This window comes from Elgaria multicarinata, chromosome 9 (assembly GCF_023053635.1).
Source record: "Elgaria multicarinata webbii isolate HBS135686 ecotype San Diego chromosome 9, rElgMul1.1.pri, whole genome shotgun sequence".
NCBI lineage: Eukaryota > Metazoa > Chordata > Lepidosauria > Squamata > Anguidae > Elgaria > Elgaria multicarinata.
In genome coordinates this window covers 22011867-22026038 of record NC_086179.1, presented here as the reverse complement: position 1 = coordinate 22026038, position 14172 = coordinate 22011867, and the positions used below count along the sequence as shown (strand labels likewise).

The 14172-nt window shown below is 42.9% G+C and overlaps 1 protein-coding gene across 2 annotated transcripts in view; it reads left to right on the top strand.

The window, feature by feature from the left end:
• The window catches only part of TMTC1 (transmembrane O-mannosyltransferase targeting cadherins 1), a 183591-nt gene that overhangs the window by 118003 nt on the left and 51416 nt on the right, over positions 1-14172 (top strand). For both annotated transcript variants that reach the window (XM_063134965.1, XM_063134964.1), the window contains one exon: positions 382-495. In XM_063134965.1, the coding sequence (XP_062991035.1) occupies positions 382-495 (114 nt within the window). The remainder of the gene's footprint in view (positions 1-381; positions 496-14172) is intronic.

The window sequence follows — 14172 nt, the reverse complement described above, 5'->3', positions numbered from 1 at the left end:
ATTGCTACATGGGGTGCTCCTTGCTCTCTGCATGACATGGTCCTTCTTCCCCACTGGCCTCCTCTTGGAACAGTTTGCTTTACGGTGCGATAGATAGATAGATAGATAGATAGATAGATAGATAGATAGATAGAAGGACTTCAGCAGAGTGAGGCTTGGCAGTGTTTCCAGGTGAATGATTGCCTCCGATTTTGAGGAAACACTGATTACAACGGTACATTTTGATATAATATAGCCGCTAGGAACCTTTCATGTTCTCGTTTTCCAACAGACTTCATGCTTACTTCTTGCTCTTTGGGGCAAACGAAGAAGAAGCACAAACTCAGCCATACAAAGCGGAATTGTTGATGTTGCTGATCCTATGTGGTTTCTCCTTTGTAGGTCAGGAGTCCAGACTCTGCCCCATAATGCCAAGGTGCACTACAACTATGCCAATTTTTTGAAAGACCAAGGCCGGGGCCGTGAAGCCATCTACCACTACAAAACAGCACTTGAGTAAGTTCCTGAAAATATCTCAAACATTCATACATAACTGTTTGCTCTTGGTAAATGTGGACAGACGGCGAGGAAGAACTCATCATGAAATGTGTTTTCTTATATTATATGTAAACTGCTTAGAGATTTTATTATATCAAGATATTATTGATATTTATTATATCAAGGTATTATTAATCAATAATATATTTGCATAGTTCATAGTTGCTATGAAATATCTGTTAAGAAAATCGTTTGTAAAGCCATTTTAGGCTGCAATCCCATGTACGCTTGCTTGGGAGTAATAGTGCAATCCGATTCATGTGTGCTTGGAAGTAAATCCCATTATGTTCAGTGAGGCTGACTCCCAGATAAGTGTGCTAACAATTGCACTGCAAATCCCATTGACCTCAGTGGGACTTACTTCTGAGTAAATGTGTATGGGATTGTGCTGCTGATATGCTTTATATTTTATATTTTTGTATTCAATGTTGTTCCCCACCTCGATCCAGAGGGAGAGGCGGGTAAGAAATAGTAACAACAGCAACCACTATCATAGGCTACTGCTTTGTTCAGGTGTATCAAATTCTCACAAATAGTCCACAAATAGGCTGGTCTAGGACAGGGGTAGGTAACATGGTGCCCATGGGCATCAATGTGCCCCAGACACCATTCTTGGTGCTCACTTCTTTTTTTGATAGAATCATAGAATAGTAGAGTTGGAAGGGTCCTACAACACCATCGAGTCCAACCCCCTGCTCATTGCAGAAATCTACCAACAGCTGGGATTGCTGTGAAATAGGTTTTTGCTGGTATTGAAAATTGGGGGTTCAAAAAAGTTGTTTAGTGTGTTGGGGCTCAGATCCCACCTCTGCCTTGTCCTCAGTTTCTTGAGCAAGTGACTTGTCCTTTGCCACACCTGCCATGGCAGCCATTTTGTGATGGTGTCCAGGACAACTTCTCCAATTCCCAAATGTGCTCACCTATGGAAAATGTTGCCTACACTTGGTCTAGGATGTCACTGTAATCACAATGTGCACCTTTAATACCAGTAATTCTGGAACCTGGGATATATTTAGTAGCTTTATTAGCTCCTTATAGGCCTATGGCAGCCTCTGCCAAACTGGTGCTTTCCAGATGTCTAGGGCCAAAACTCCCATCATCCCCAGCTAGCATGCTGGGTTGGGTGATGGGAGTTGTAGTTCCAGACATCTGGAGAGTACCAGGTTAGGGGGAAGCCTTCCCTAGAGTGTATGCTGTTTTGTTCAAGGCCTCTTTCCAGATGGTTAGCCTTTCCTCCTGTGTAAGCAGGGCAATTAAGGCATCCTACTTGAATCGACAGCTGCCATGGGTGTGTAGATATGTGTCTCATATGGGGTGTCCCATCAGTGTGACTCTGGTACCTGAGTTCCTGCACCAGCAGTAAGAACATAAGAAAAACCATGCTTAATCAGACCAAGGGTCCATCTAATCTAGCATTCTGTTCACACAGTGGCCACAAGCCTGGCTGACTGAGCCCTTGTGCTTCCACAGTACCAGCTAGTCTGCAGTGCCAGATTCAGGTAACTGACTCCCAAGGGAAACCAGGCCCCCTAAAGCCCTTGTGTCAGAGTTTGCTCTTCAGTCTGAGTCATTTGTCTCCTAGGCAAAGGCACTGCCTGACTAAGGTCATGCTTACTTTGCTAAATTGCTGCTCTAGAACTCGCTCCTGCCTGTTTGTGGCGACACGCCTGCTTCGGGCCCAACTGGACTGATGGTCAGCTCCTTGTCCTACGCTGGTCCCAGCTCCCAACCATCTGGAGACTGACATCCTCCCAAAGGAGGGTGATTTATTAAGACTTCAGAAACAAATTGGGAAAGAAATATAAACAGCCCTTGCATCATGCAACACAAGGCACAATAACTTACAAGGGTCTACTTGGCCAGTAGTCAATCCGTCTCTTCTATACTTTTATTAGAACCTTTTCTCTTTGCTACTGGTAAGTCCAGCCATATGAGACTAGATCTCCATAAGTCAGAAATATTTGAGAGTGACAGCCATAAGTCACATGAAAGCTGTGCTGATCTCCTTGCTGCAGGGGTGGGGAAGCTGTGGCCCTCAAGATGTTGGACTACAATTTCCAGCATTCCTGATCATTCACTGTGCTGGCCAGGGCTGAAGAGAACGGACGTCAAACAACATCGAGAGCCCAACCTGTCCCATACTGACTGCTTCTAATTCAAACAGGCTAGCAGGATTTGTACATGAAGCATAGAGAATGCTACACTAAGCCTGCCACTGTAGCCCTGAAACAGGAGTGAGGGCCCTCTGCAGGCCATATATCAGGTGGGTGTGACCATGCCCCTGACATCAGTGGGCACGGCTACACCCACTTGACATCATTTGCTCCCTAGCCAAAGCATTCTGCACTCCTGTCCTGAAACCTCATGGTAGGACATCTCTCTTCCTTGAATTACTTCCTGCTCAACTTCCTATTTTGGCATTACTGTTGCTGGAGAAGATGTTGTCTGAAAGCCCTCTTAACAGTTATGCATAAAACAAGGGAAGTTGTGTTGGTTCATAAGAAAAAATCCCAAAAGCTATTGCTTGACCATGGATTTTGGAATGAGTCCAACAGTGCAATTCTAAGTATGCTTATTTAGAAGTATGTTCCAGTGAGATCAATGTGAGTGCTTAATAGCCCATGCCTAGGTCCTTGTTTTGCCAAAACTTGTGGGTAGTGCTTTTTTAAATGTTCATATCTTAAAGTAAGCAGGAAGTATAGTTTACCTTAAACAGGATGCCCCGGGGAAACAGCAGTGAATATCCAGTTCTCTAAAAGGCTTATCTGCATCAATATAAAAAGCAGTCACAGACCTGCACAGGAATTTATATTTACACAGACAACAGGTTGGCTTGGATTAATCTTTCTCATACCAAATTAGCCTGTTGGTAAATTAATTCCCAAAAAGAGATAACAGCAACTCTGTAGGCCTCCTGGAATTCATAAAGCCGCATACACAAACCCTCAGAGGGTGTTTATGTTTAAATATAGTGTGTTGTCAAAGCACCTTTGCAAACTGCCTGGATATTTGAAGTTTACAATCATACACTCTGAGGATGCTTACTAAGGAAGCCTTCATAATGTGTAGAAGAGGAGGATTATGTATGCTGCCTTGGGTTCCTTGGAGGATAAAAGGTGGGATATAAATGCAATAAATAAATAAAAATAAATAAATAAATAAATATACAAATGCCAAGTTTTGAAGTATAGACATTAGCATATGGTTTGGGTCATAGCATTAGGTTTTGGTTTGTCTTTCTTTATGAGCCCAACTAGAGATAGGTGAACTGTGTTGCGACATTTTGTTTTTTAAACTGAAAAGCAGCCTTGGAGGCTGTGATTGGAAGTGGAGGAACAGCAAAGGAGAGGCAGCTTTGTTCTCATGATCACCCTTCCCCAAGCAGCGTGTCACACTTTTGGGGGAGAAAGTTACATAGTGGGCCTGTTCAGACAACACTGTAAGCCGTGGTTAGGCCACTAACACTTTTGAAGTAAATAGTGAGCATGTTTAAACCATGTTATGTAGCCACGATGGTTAGAAATGGTTCACACAACATGCTAAACCATAATGTTTAGCTCAAAATGCTTAACCACTGTGGCTTAGTGTGTCATCTGAGTGGGGGTCAGTTTTTGTTTCCCCCCCCCCCCCCCCAGGTAGGGAGAAATGGGAAGGGTGATTTTCAGCACGGAAATGGCAGGAAGGGGTCAGGCTAAACAAACCCTCCTGCCTCCCATTCCTCGATTCAAACTGGCAGTCTCCCGTATCTGCTTTTCATTTAAAAACAAACACGACAGTTGCGAGACAGTTCATACGTCTCCTGTGTAACTCTAGTTTGGCCTTGACCCAAATGCCTTTAATGTCACATGGAAAGACTTTCTATAGCAAAATGCTTCTGAGAAATTTACACAGCCAAATATTTGCATTTCATTACAAGACATAAAAAAAAAGAAAAGTTGAATGTGGAGCCCAAATGAGTCTAGTTGTTTTTCTTCTAGATTTTCTTTTCTTTGCTTGCAGCTGAAATACAAAGAATTAGGAAGGTTAACCATCCTAATGAGCTGTGCACCAGAGCGGGCCAGAGTCAGCTTTTTTGGAATGAAATTTCCCCTGGCTTGCCTCTGATCTGTTTCCCTTCTGTCCAGTGGCTAAATAGAAAATGTTGAAACTGACACTTTGAAAAAACATTGCAGGCAAAACAAACTGTGCTCATTTAAATCTCACAAAAGATGCTTCTGGATGGAACACTACTGGCTCTATTAATAAAAGGCACTGCCTTTTCCTCCTTAGGGGTGCAGTCCTATGCATCTTTAGGCAGAAAGAAACTCACAGCATGCTGGGTTTGAAGGACTTTTTTTCCTACCTAAACATGCATAGGATTACACCCTAACCATTTTGTTTTCTGGGAAGAAAGATGATGGAAGAAGTGTGTGTGTGTGTTGGGGGGGAATGGTGGCAACAAATGGATGACAGGGCTGTTTGTACTCCCATATAATCCTTTGAATGAGGCAACACTACTACTACTACTACTACTACTATTATTATTATTATTATTATTATTATTATTATTATTATTATTATTATTATTATTATTTCTTTCCCGCCTTTCCCTCTGGATTGAGGCTGGGAACATTTTATTGATTGATTGATTGATTGCATTTTTATACCGTCCAGTAGCCAAAGCTCTCATTGAATACAAAAATATAAAATACATAAAACTCATTAAAAACATAAAACCAATACATTATTAAAAGCTCAACATCTTTAAGACATTTTAAAATTGTACAATAAAATCTCTGTCTGGAAACAACTTAAAGCAACTTTACAACTAAGGGCTTCTCTACACCAGGGGTTTATCCCATATCTTTACCAAGACTTCTGCTTCTTGATTCTTTGCAGGATTAAGATTGGTTCCTTTACACATGCTTTTTTTCTGGAGATTTCCTTTCTCTGCAAGTTCTATATGTTTCATTGTACAGCCACCAGATAGTGCTGTGATATAGCGGAATTCTGGAAGTACAGTGCTTCATCACATTTTTAGAAAAAATACCAAATCTTCCCTGATCTTAACAAACAAAACACAGATAAAGGTTATAAAGCACAGGAGAGGCCGTAGAGGTTGATGACGTCATGTAAAGGACTTGCAAACATCCGTCAGCGATCAGTCATGAGCACACAAAAGAAGTGTTGTGTAGAGATGCCCTAAGTCAACAGATGGAAGCCTTGTGTAGAGATGCCCCATTCTCCTGAGCACCTTTAGTATTCCTTTGCAACGCTCTTCTTCCACCCCTGACTACAATCTCCACCCCTACACTGGGTTTTTTGCTATTTTCCTTCAAGTACCTTGCACATTTGAAGTGTCATGTCAACTGGTAGAAAATAATTAATACATTCTTAACTACTTATTAATTGCAATTGCTCAAGGCTGTCTTTCACATTCTGGAAATGCATTCTGTCTGAAAATGAAACTGGATGTTTCGGAAGTCATGTAGCTGCTGAAAAGGGTGCCCCACCCCCTCTTTCTACCCCATAACCTCTGGCTGTCTGAAATATGTGAAGTTGAAACACGGCCATGCTCTGAGTTCGCTCTTCCATCTCAGGGTGCAGCCAAAGAAGCAGGGGAAGGGAAACATAGAACATGGGCCTCAAATTATTGGACATTTTGGGCGGAAGAAAGGAGACGGTGGAGACGTGAGGGTGGTTGCTTACAGCAATGGCCTTATTTCTCTCATAATGTACAGTTCCAACTTTGCTTGGGATGACTAAACCTCAGGGGTGTGTGAGGGGGATAATAAGGCATGGAGCTTTCCTATTCAGCAGTTCCTACAGTCTTCTCATAATGTCTAGCTGACGTCCCACCTCAGGTCTCTTCATTGGATTCCTATGTCCAGCACAAACTCCTTCTCCTTACCTTAAGATGGGTGGGGGGAGCTAGTACCTCAGAATCTGAGCCTGATTCAGCCCCTGAAACCTCTTCCCTCACACTAGGGAGAACAAGCCTGATCCTGTCAGATCAGCCTTCAGGCCCTGCCCAACCTTCTCTCTCCGTTCCTTTCTCTCTTGTTACACTCCTGTCCATGACCTCCGTTTCTCCAGCTCTGCCACCCTGAGTTGACTGAACTCCTTTTGCTTCTTTAAATGATGTCTCCCATTCTTTCTGCCCCACACACGGAAGTGACTCTCTGAATATGTAGATAGGACTACCTCTCTCCTTCCATTAAATCCCTCCCTTCAGAAACCACCATTTCTGCCTGGCTTTTGGCTTCACCCCTTAATCTTCCTTCCCAGCTGTCGCCTTGAGTGGCTCATACTGAGGCAGACTAGAAATGATGTAAATACAGAAACTGTAACCAAGCTTGAAATGGCATTTTCACGTATTTCCCCCTGCCCTACCTCTTGCCTCCTTCCCCTATTTTTTTCTCTTCGACTGTGAGCTCCTTGGGGGTACGACTAATTCAGGGCAAGCCCTACCATTAGGCAGAGTGAGACAGACAATTCAAGCAGGTGTTTTGGGGTGTCATGAAAGGGCACCAGATGAATAGTTACTTGATTTATTTTTTGCTGTATTCCTGCTGCCAATGAGGGGGAGAGGTGTGTGAGGGATTTTCTGCCTCAGGTGCTGAAATAACTTGACTGGTCTTGGATATTATGCATCCTGATGTCATTGTGTGTGAGGGGAGGGATTTACTACTCCACCTCAGGCAATAAAATGTCTTGGAGCCTACTCAGAGGGCAGTTACCTGTCAAGTTTTGCTTCCATAACTTCATAAGGCAGCATCTATGCTGATGGCATACTATAAATAGTCAATAAGAGTCAGTCTAGCCTGAGATGCAGTTAGGTCCCGGCTTTCCCAATTAAAACCTAGCCACTCCATGATACAGTCACCATATTCATCCCGCTGACAGTAGCATACAGTCCTCCTTCACCAGCACTTAAGTGCAGCCATCTGCTTGTGAATTAGTTTAAGCACAAAGTAATTGCTGTCAGAGGTTTTCCCCTACCGTTCCTCTCCCCCCCCCCAGCCCTCCCAAACTCAGCAAGCACTAAGTTGCCATAGTTGTGGTTTCGTCTTCCACTTGCAGAGTTCTAATCATGAAGGAGGCTGTTTTTAGGATTGATTTGGCAGGAGTATTAATTAAGCATCATTAGATATATAGCCCACGACAAGCTTGTTTACAGAGCATTGTGAATACCATTCTGCTTGGTGCTTTATGCTTCGTGGAGGACCAGCAGCTTGTCTTCCAAAGCTGCTGGTAGCTGCAAGTGCTTTGCTGGCGGATGTGCGGTTGCTTGGCAACTTGAAATTAAGCAATGGTTGCCTCCTCTGATCTATTACCTTCATAACTCTAGAAACTAAGTTATGTGGGCAAAATAAACATGGCTTCATGCTAACATGTTGATCTCTTTGCTACTAGAAGATAGTTGTAGCTGGCTGGGATGTGAGCCGCTTTTGCCAGATGGCTAGCAAGCATAAGTTAGGTTGTAACACCAGGAGTCAAGCCCAGTTAACCCATATTTTAGGAAGTGCTATCGAAGGGTAGATTAACAAAATAGGAAGCTGCCTTAGACCAAGTCAGACCATTGATCTAGCCTCGTATTGTTGGCACTGACTGGCAGAGGCTTTCAAGGGTTTTAGGTAAGTGTTTTTCCAGCCCTACCTGGACATGTTGGGGATTGAACCTGTGACCTTTTGCATGCAAAGCATTATTATTATTATTTATTTATTTATTTATTTATTTATTTATATAGCACCATCAATGTACATGATGCTGTACAGAGTAAAACAGCAAATAGCGATACCCTGCCGCATAGGCTTACATTCTAATAAAACCATAATAAAACAATAAGGAGGGGAAGAGAATGCAAACAGGCACAGGGTAGGGTAAACAGGCACTGGGTAGGGTAAAACTAACAGTATGAAGTCAGAATAAAATCAAGTTTTAAAAGCTTTAGGAAAAAGAAAATAAAAATAAAAAGCATGTACCCTTATCACTTGAGCTATGGTCCCTAGATGGAAAAGCTAGGTCATAGTTGATTTCCATACAGGGGAGGAACAGGGGAATATTCTTAAGTCATGCAGTTTATTACTTATTTGTTTAAAACACTACTTATTAAAATAGCACATAGGATATGTGAGTACACTTGATGTCCATGGTTCACAACAGGAAGTGTTACACTAGAGCAGGTTGGGCAACTTGTGCCTCCCCAGATGTTTTGGCCTACAACTCCCATCAGCCATAGCCAGCATAGCCAATGGTGACAGATGATGTTTTGTAGGCCAAAACATCTGGAGGATCATGAGTTGTCCACCCCTGCAGTAGAGACTGAAGTTGCTGGAGATTCAGGCAGTGGGGCTCAGGAGCCTGACGCTTTGTGCCACTGGAGTAGCTCCCAGACAGAGGGGAATACTGGCTTTATATTTGTTGTGCTGCAATCCCAACCAACATCTTGTCTGTACGCTCGCAATGCTCAGCTGTGGCTGTGCAGTTGCGCCCCATCGTTTATATGACGCAGCTGCAAACGTCTAGCCACATTGAGCTTTTCCCCACGAAACTGCGGTTTTTCTAAATGTCGATTGACCACAACTTTTACCATTGCTCTGATGTTGCCACTGCTGTTTCTTTGTCTGAAAATGGTGGCTTCAGATCAGGTTTAGGAAGTGGGCATACCAGGGGTGGATCCCAGCATAAGATAGGCACGGGTACAGGGGGCAGGTTTGACAAGCATAGAGGAATGATTGCCATGGCAATGTGAAATTCCAGGGAAAGCAAGGGCAGTAATGAAGAAAGTAAGAAAAGTAATCAAGGAATTAAATGAATTGTAACACCACATTTGCACTGCTATAGGCTTTCAAAGTTTGCGGAGTTGCCAAAAGAAAAAACAAGTTTTGTGTTTTCTTCAGTCCCTCCATTTCGTTCCCATTCCCACTCTCTGACAATGGCGCTGTGTCTTTTCCTGGCTGGATAGCTTGTGCTCCCTCCTGCCGTGTAAGTCTATTGATTTCGCATTGCAGCAGCGATCCTGCAGGGTTTGGGGGAAATCAGCAAGCAAAGCAGTGACACATAGATGCCCACCAGATAATGGTCAGAGTAGGGTATTGTAGTTCTTGAGACCATCCAGACCAGGTGACCTAGGAGCCAATAGGAGCCACACTGGCCTTGCTGCAAGCATGATTTCACAGACAAAGTAGCTGCTCTAGAAACTCTGACCCATCTAACTGACTGCTTGCAGTTCCTACAGGTCCTCTGAAAGGACAGGAGTTGAGGTTTGAGGTTCTAGGTGAGCCAGTCTTGTCAAACTCAAAACCTCACTGGGGTGACCTTTTAATACTTGTGAGTACAGGCCAGAGTAACTACCTCTACCCCTGAATAGCTACCTCTACTCCATCTGTCAAGGCAGTTCCTCTATGGTTTCTATGTGTCTTTGTTTTTCATAAACAATCAGAAGTTAACCGAAGTGGATCTGTGCACACAGTTCTTAAGAACATAAGAAGAGCTCTGCTGGATCAGACCAAAGGCCTACAAGCTCAGTATTCTGTCCCCATAGTGGCCAACCAGATGCCTATAAAAAGCCTTCTAGCGACTGGTACAGAGAGGCATACTGATATTGGAGGTATGACATAGCCATCAGGACTAGTAGCCATTGATAGCCTTCTCCTCCATTAATTTGTTCAATCCACTTTTAAAGCCATCCAGATTGGTGGCCATCACTACATATTGCGGTAGCAAATTCCATAGTTTAAGGAAGTGCCATGTGAAAAAGTCCTTCCTTTTGTCTGTCCTGAATCTCCCACCATTCAACCTCATGGGATGACCCCAGATTCTAGTATTATGAGAGAGGGATAAAAACACATCCCTATCCCCCTTTTCTACACCATGCATAATTTTATCCACACTATCATGACCCTCTTACTTGCCCTTTTTTCCTAAGCTAAAGAGCCCCAAATGTAACCTTTCATCATAGGTTGCCTTTTTCTGCAACTTATTCTTTTTGTATCACATTTGGCTTTCTGGATCATCACTTGTCCTCCTCTCTATCAGAATGAACGTGATGTGTTTTTGAGCATCTAAGCACAACTTGGAGTTTGGCAAGGGTTTTAGCCAACCCACGGGAAATGACAGAAAGAATAATTTCATAATGTCAAGAGAATCTCCATTTACCTATAAATAGAAATTGGGAATTAGGGTCCTATCTTAAAGAATCACAGTAAAAAAAAACAATTGTTCCTTTGAGAAAACAAAAATCGCTTCTCCCTGCCAAGTAGGGTATTTCTAAATAAAGGTGGATGGTTAAAAAGACAAGTCTCTGTTCTGGGCTGTTGGCCGTCATGGAGAGCCAGGAGTCAGGGCCAAAATCCAGAAGCTGGGAGATACAAATCAGAAGTCAGATATAACGTGTTGTTGCCCAGGCAGCTTTCCATGTCATGAAGTGCCAATGGACAGCCTGGATGGCCAGAGTCACGGAAGAGCCTAAACCGTCACCGCATAAAGAACATTCCAACCTATAACCTTGGTGGGTTATCAGTGGGTTATCATGTGGGGCAGCAACACTCAGATCCTTGAGTTCTTGTTCTAGCCCTGGTGGCTCCTTACACTCAGCCAGCATTATTCCCTTGTCAAGGGAAGACAATGAAGTGATTGCTGATGTTGGCTGTATGATACCTCAGAGTTGTTGTACAACACCTTGGGAGAACACCAGGTTGGAGACAGTTGCCTTACATTTTATTCTATAAAACTGTCTCCAGGCTCTTTGTCTTATTCAATAAAACTGTCTCCAGGCTCTTTTGCTATGGGCATGTAAATTGGGATCCAAAGAGTTATTTCACCTGAGCTCATTGGGATTTTTAAATCTTCTCTCAATTCCAAAAGAAGCATGGGAAGAGGGTCATCATAAAATCGAAGCTCCTTCATTCATGTTGAACTTGTCCTAAGACAATTTGGCTCTGAGTCTTAATTGTGCTGGTGGTTGTAGTATGCAACAGCGCCATTAAAAAGCTAATATTAAAGTTTGGTATTTATGTAATAGCTTAAGACAGTAACTACTGCTCTGCACCTAACAATTTGTACTTGAATGGAGATGCATCTTTCCCAAGAGCGGCATTTTCCAAGGCAAATATGTTTTAATTGGTGATGAATTTTTTAATTTGTATTTGGGGTGAGAAGGAGAATATTCTTCAAAATCACTGATTTGTCTAGATGCATAGACTAGCTCTTACACTGTTTCTTGGCTTTGGTTATGATACAGGAATAGGACACGGCCTGCATTTCCTCCCACAAGTAGTCCTAGACAGTCCTAATCTCTCCCTTTTTATTTACGTGCTTGCACGTAACTGGTTTTACTGGAACCGTAATTCTGTGAAGTAATAGTTACCACAAATAGAGGAATTCTTAGAGCCCTTGCTGCTCTCATGGTTCCTTTGGAAGGCAGGCTTTGGAGTAGTTCTTTTATTTGTTTGTAATGTGATAGCTGTGTTGATCATTCATCTAATGGTATAAAATTTAGTACACATTGTTCTCTCATGTAGTCTAATAGGAACCCGGGTCCACAGCTGGATTCCCTCCAGGTTAGTCCAAATAAAATTAAGCTTTGCTTCTAGGCACTGTTCCAAGTGAAGTCCTAAGAATAAGTCCAAATTGCACAGGCAGGGTTAACATCACCTGCATTAGAAGCAGTAAAGGAAACAACTGAGCTATAGTGAAGAATTGATCTCCAGGACTAAAGGAAATATGGGCTGGCTCACAGTTTCTTGAAACCACAACAAAACACAAGAGATAACATTCTCTTCTTAGTAGAATCATAGAATCATAGAATAGCAGAGTTGGAAGGGGCCTACAAGGCCATCGAGTCCAACCCCCTGCTCAATGTAGGAATCCACCCTAAAGCGTCCCTGACAGATGGTAGTCCAGCTGCCTCTTGAATGCCTCTAGTGTGGGAGAGCCCACAACCTCCCTAGGTAACTGATTCCATTGTCGTACAGTCAGGAATCTTGTCCAGCTGGAATCTTGTGGGTCATTTTAATCTAAAGTCTTGGATCACATGGAACAAACAGTGAGAGCCTCAGAGACTGGGAGGAAGAGAACAGGTTTTCACCTGGAAAGACGTTTTCGGGCTGCAGCCATATTTGGATATTGATGCTGTGTCCACTGGGTAGACTGAATAGGCTTCAGCTTGGCACATCCTGGCATTCCCTCTTCCCCTCTCGCCTCTGCTACCTTGTGCTGCTGATACGGGGCCTTTTTACCTCTTCTGGAAATTGGATGACTCTCTTCCTCCTGGCCCTCTCTGGCAGCTGTAGCAATTTCAAAATGAGTTCAGTTGCATGGCACCTGCCTGAGATGCTGGTTTTTGTTGGGTGGGATTAATTGTCAAACTCTGGAGTCACTTTCCCCAGTAGTCAAGGTAAGCTGAAGGGGGTAGGCTAAAGAGGGTCTTGTGACCCCCTCTTAACTACATACATGAGTTACGATTCCACATTTCAAGTTCAATAACAGATCTCACTCCCCATTTTTTTCCCAATGGGAAGAAAAAGACCCAAAGAACAAAGTAGTGCTCTTACCTCTGCTGAACGCCGGAACACTAGAAAGAAAGTTTCTGTGCACATTCATGAGAAACTTATGCATTTCAAATATGAACCTCACCTTGGACCCCACACCCAGGAAAAATGTAAAATGCAATGCAATCTCATTTCGCTTTGAGAAATGAGCCGTTGGAATGAAAGTTGGCATGTGCATTCAGGGTGACATTTTGCACTTGAAGGAGAAATCCGAGCTTGACTGTCTCCACCATTTTCAAGGAGGACGGGGCAGATGTAAAATGCAATATCTTCCTTGAAGACTGAGACATTGGAATGAAACTTGATGTGTCTGTTCAAGGCACTTCACATACAAAGTTTGGCTCAACACTCACAGACCAGGAAAGATAAGAATGTAAGACGAGCCTTGCTGGATCTGACCAAATACCAACTTAATCCATCCTCCTCCTTCTCACTGTGTCCAACCACTTGCCTCCAGGTAGCCCACAAATAGACCAGAAAGGCAGCATGCTTCACTGCTGTGCTTCCCCAGCAACTATTTTTTAGTTGCATGCTGTATCTGAACATGCAGTTTCCATAACTCTCATGACTAGTAGCTATTGATAGACTTAATCCTCCATGAATTTGTTTAATCCCCCTTTTAAAGCCATCTAAGCTAGTGGCCATCACTATGTGTTGTGTAATGAATTTCATTATGTGCTGTGTGAGGAAGCAATTCCGTTTTCCTGTCTTGAATCTCCTACCAGATTCATTAGGTCATCCTAAATTCTAGGATCTTCTGAGACGGAGAACAATTTCTCTTTCTCCATTTTCTCCACAGCACGCATGCATGCATACATTTGTAAAACTGGATCATATTTCTCGCTTCCCGGTCACCTTTTCCCCCCTAAACTAAAAAGCTCTAAGCACTGCAGCTTTTTTCATTGGGAAGTTTCTCCAACATCAACAACATGATGTGATCTCCCCCTTAAACAGGGATGAGTGAATCTGTCAATTTTGCTTTCTCCCACATTCAGTTTTCTTAAATCTCAAGTTCTTTTCCATCCCGAAAAGAGGAAATTTGTGAATTTTGGTAGATTCTCATTAAAAAAAAAACACTGAGAGGAAATCCTTACCCATCTGC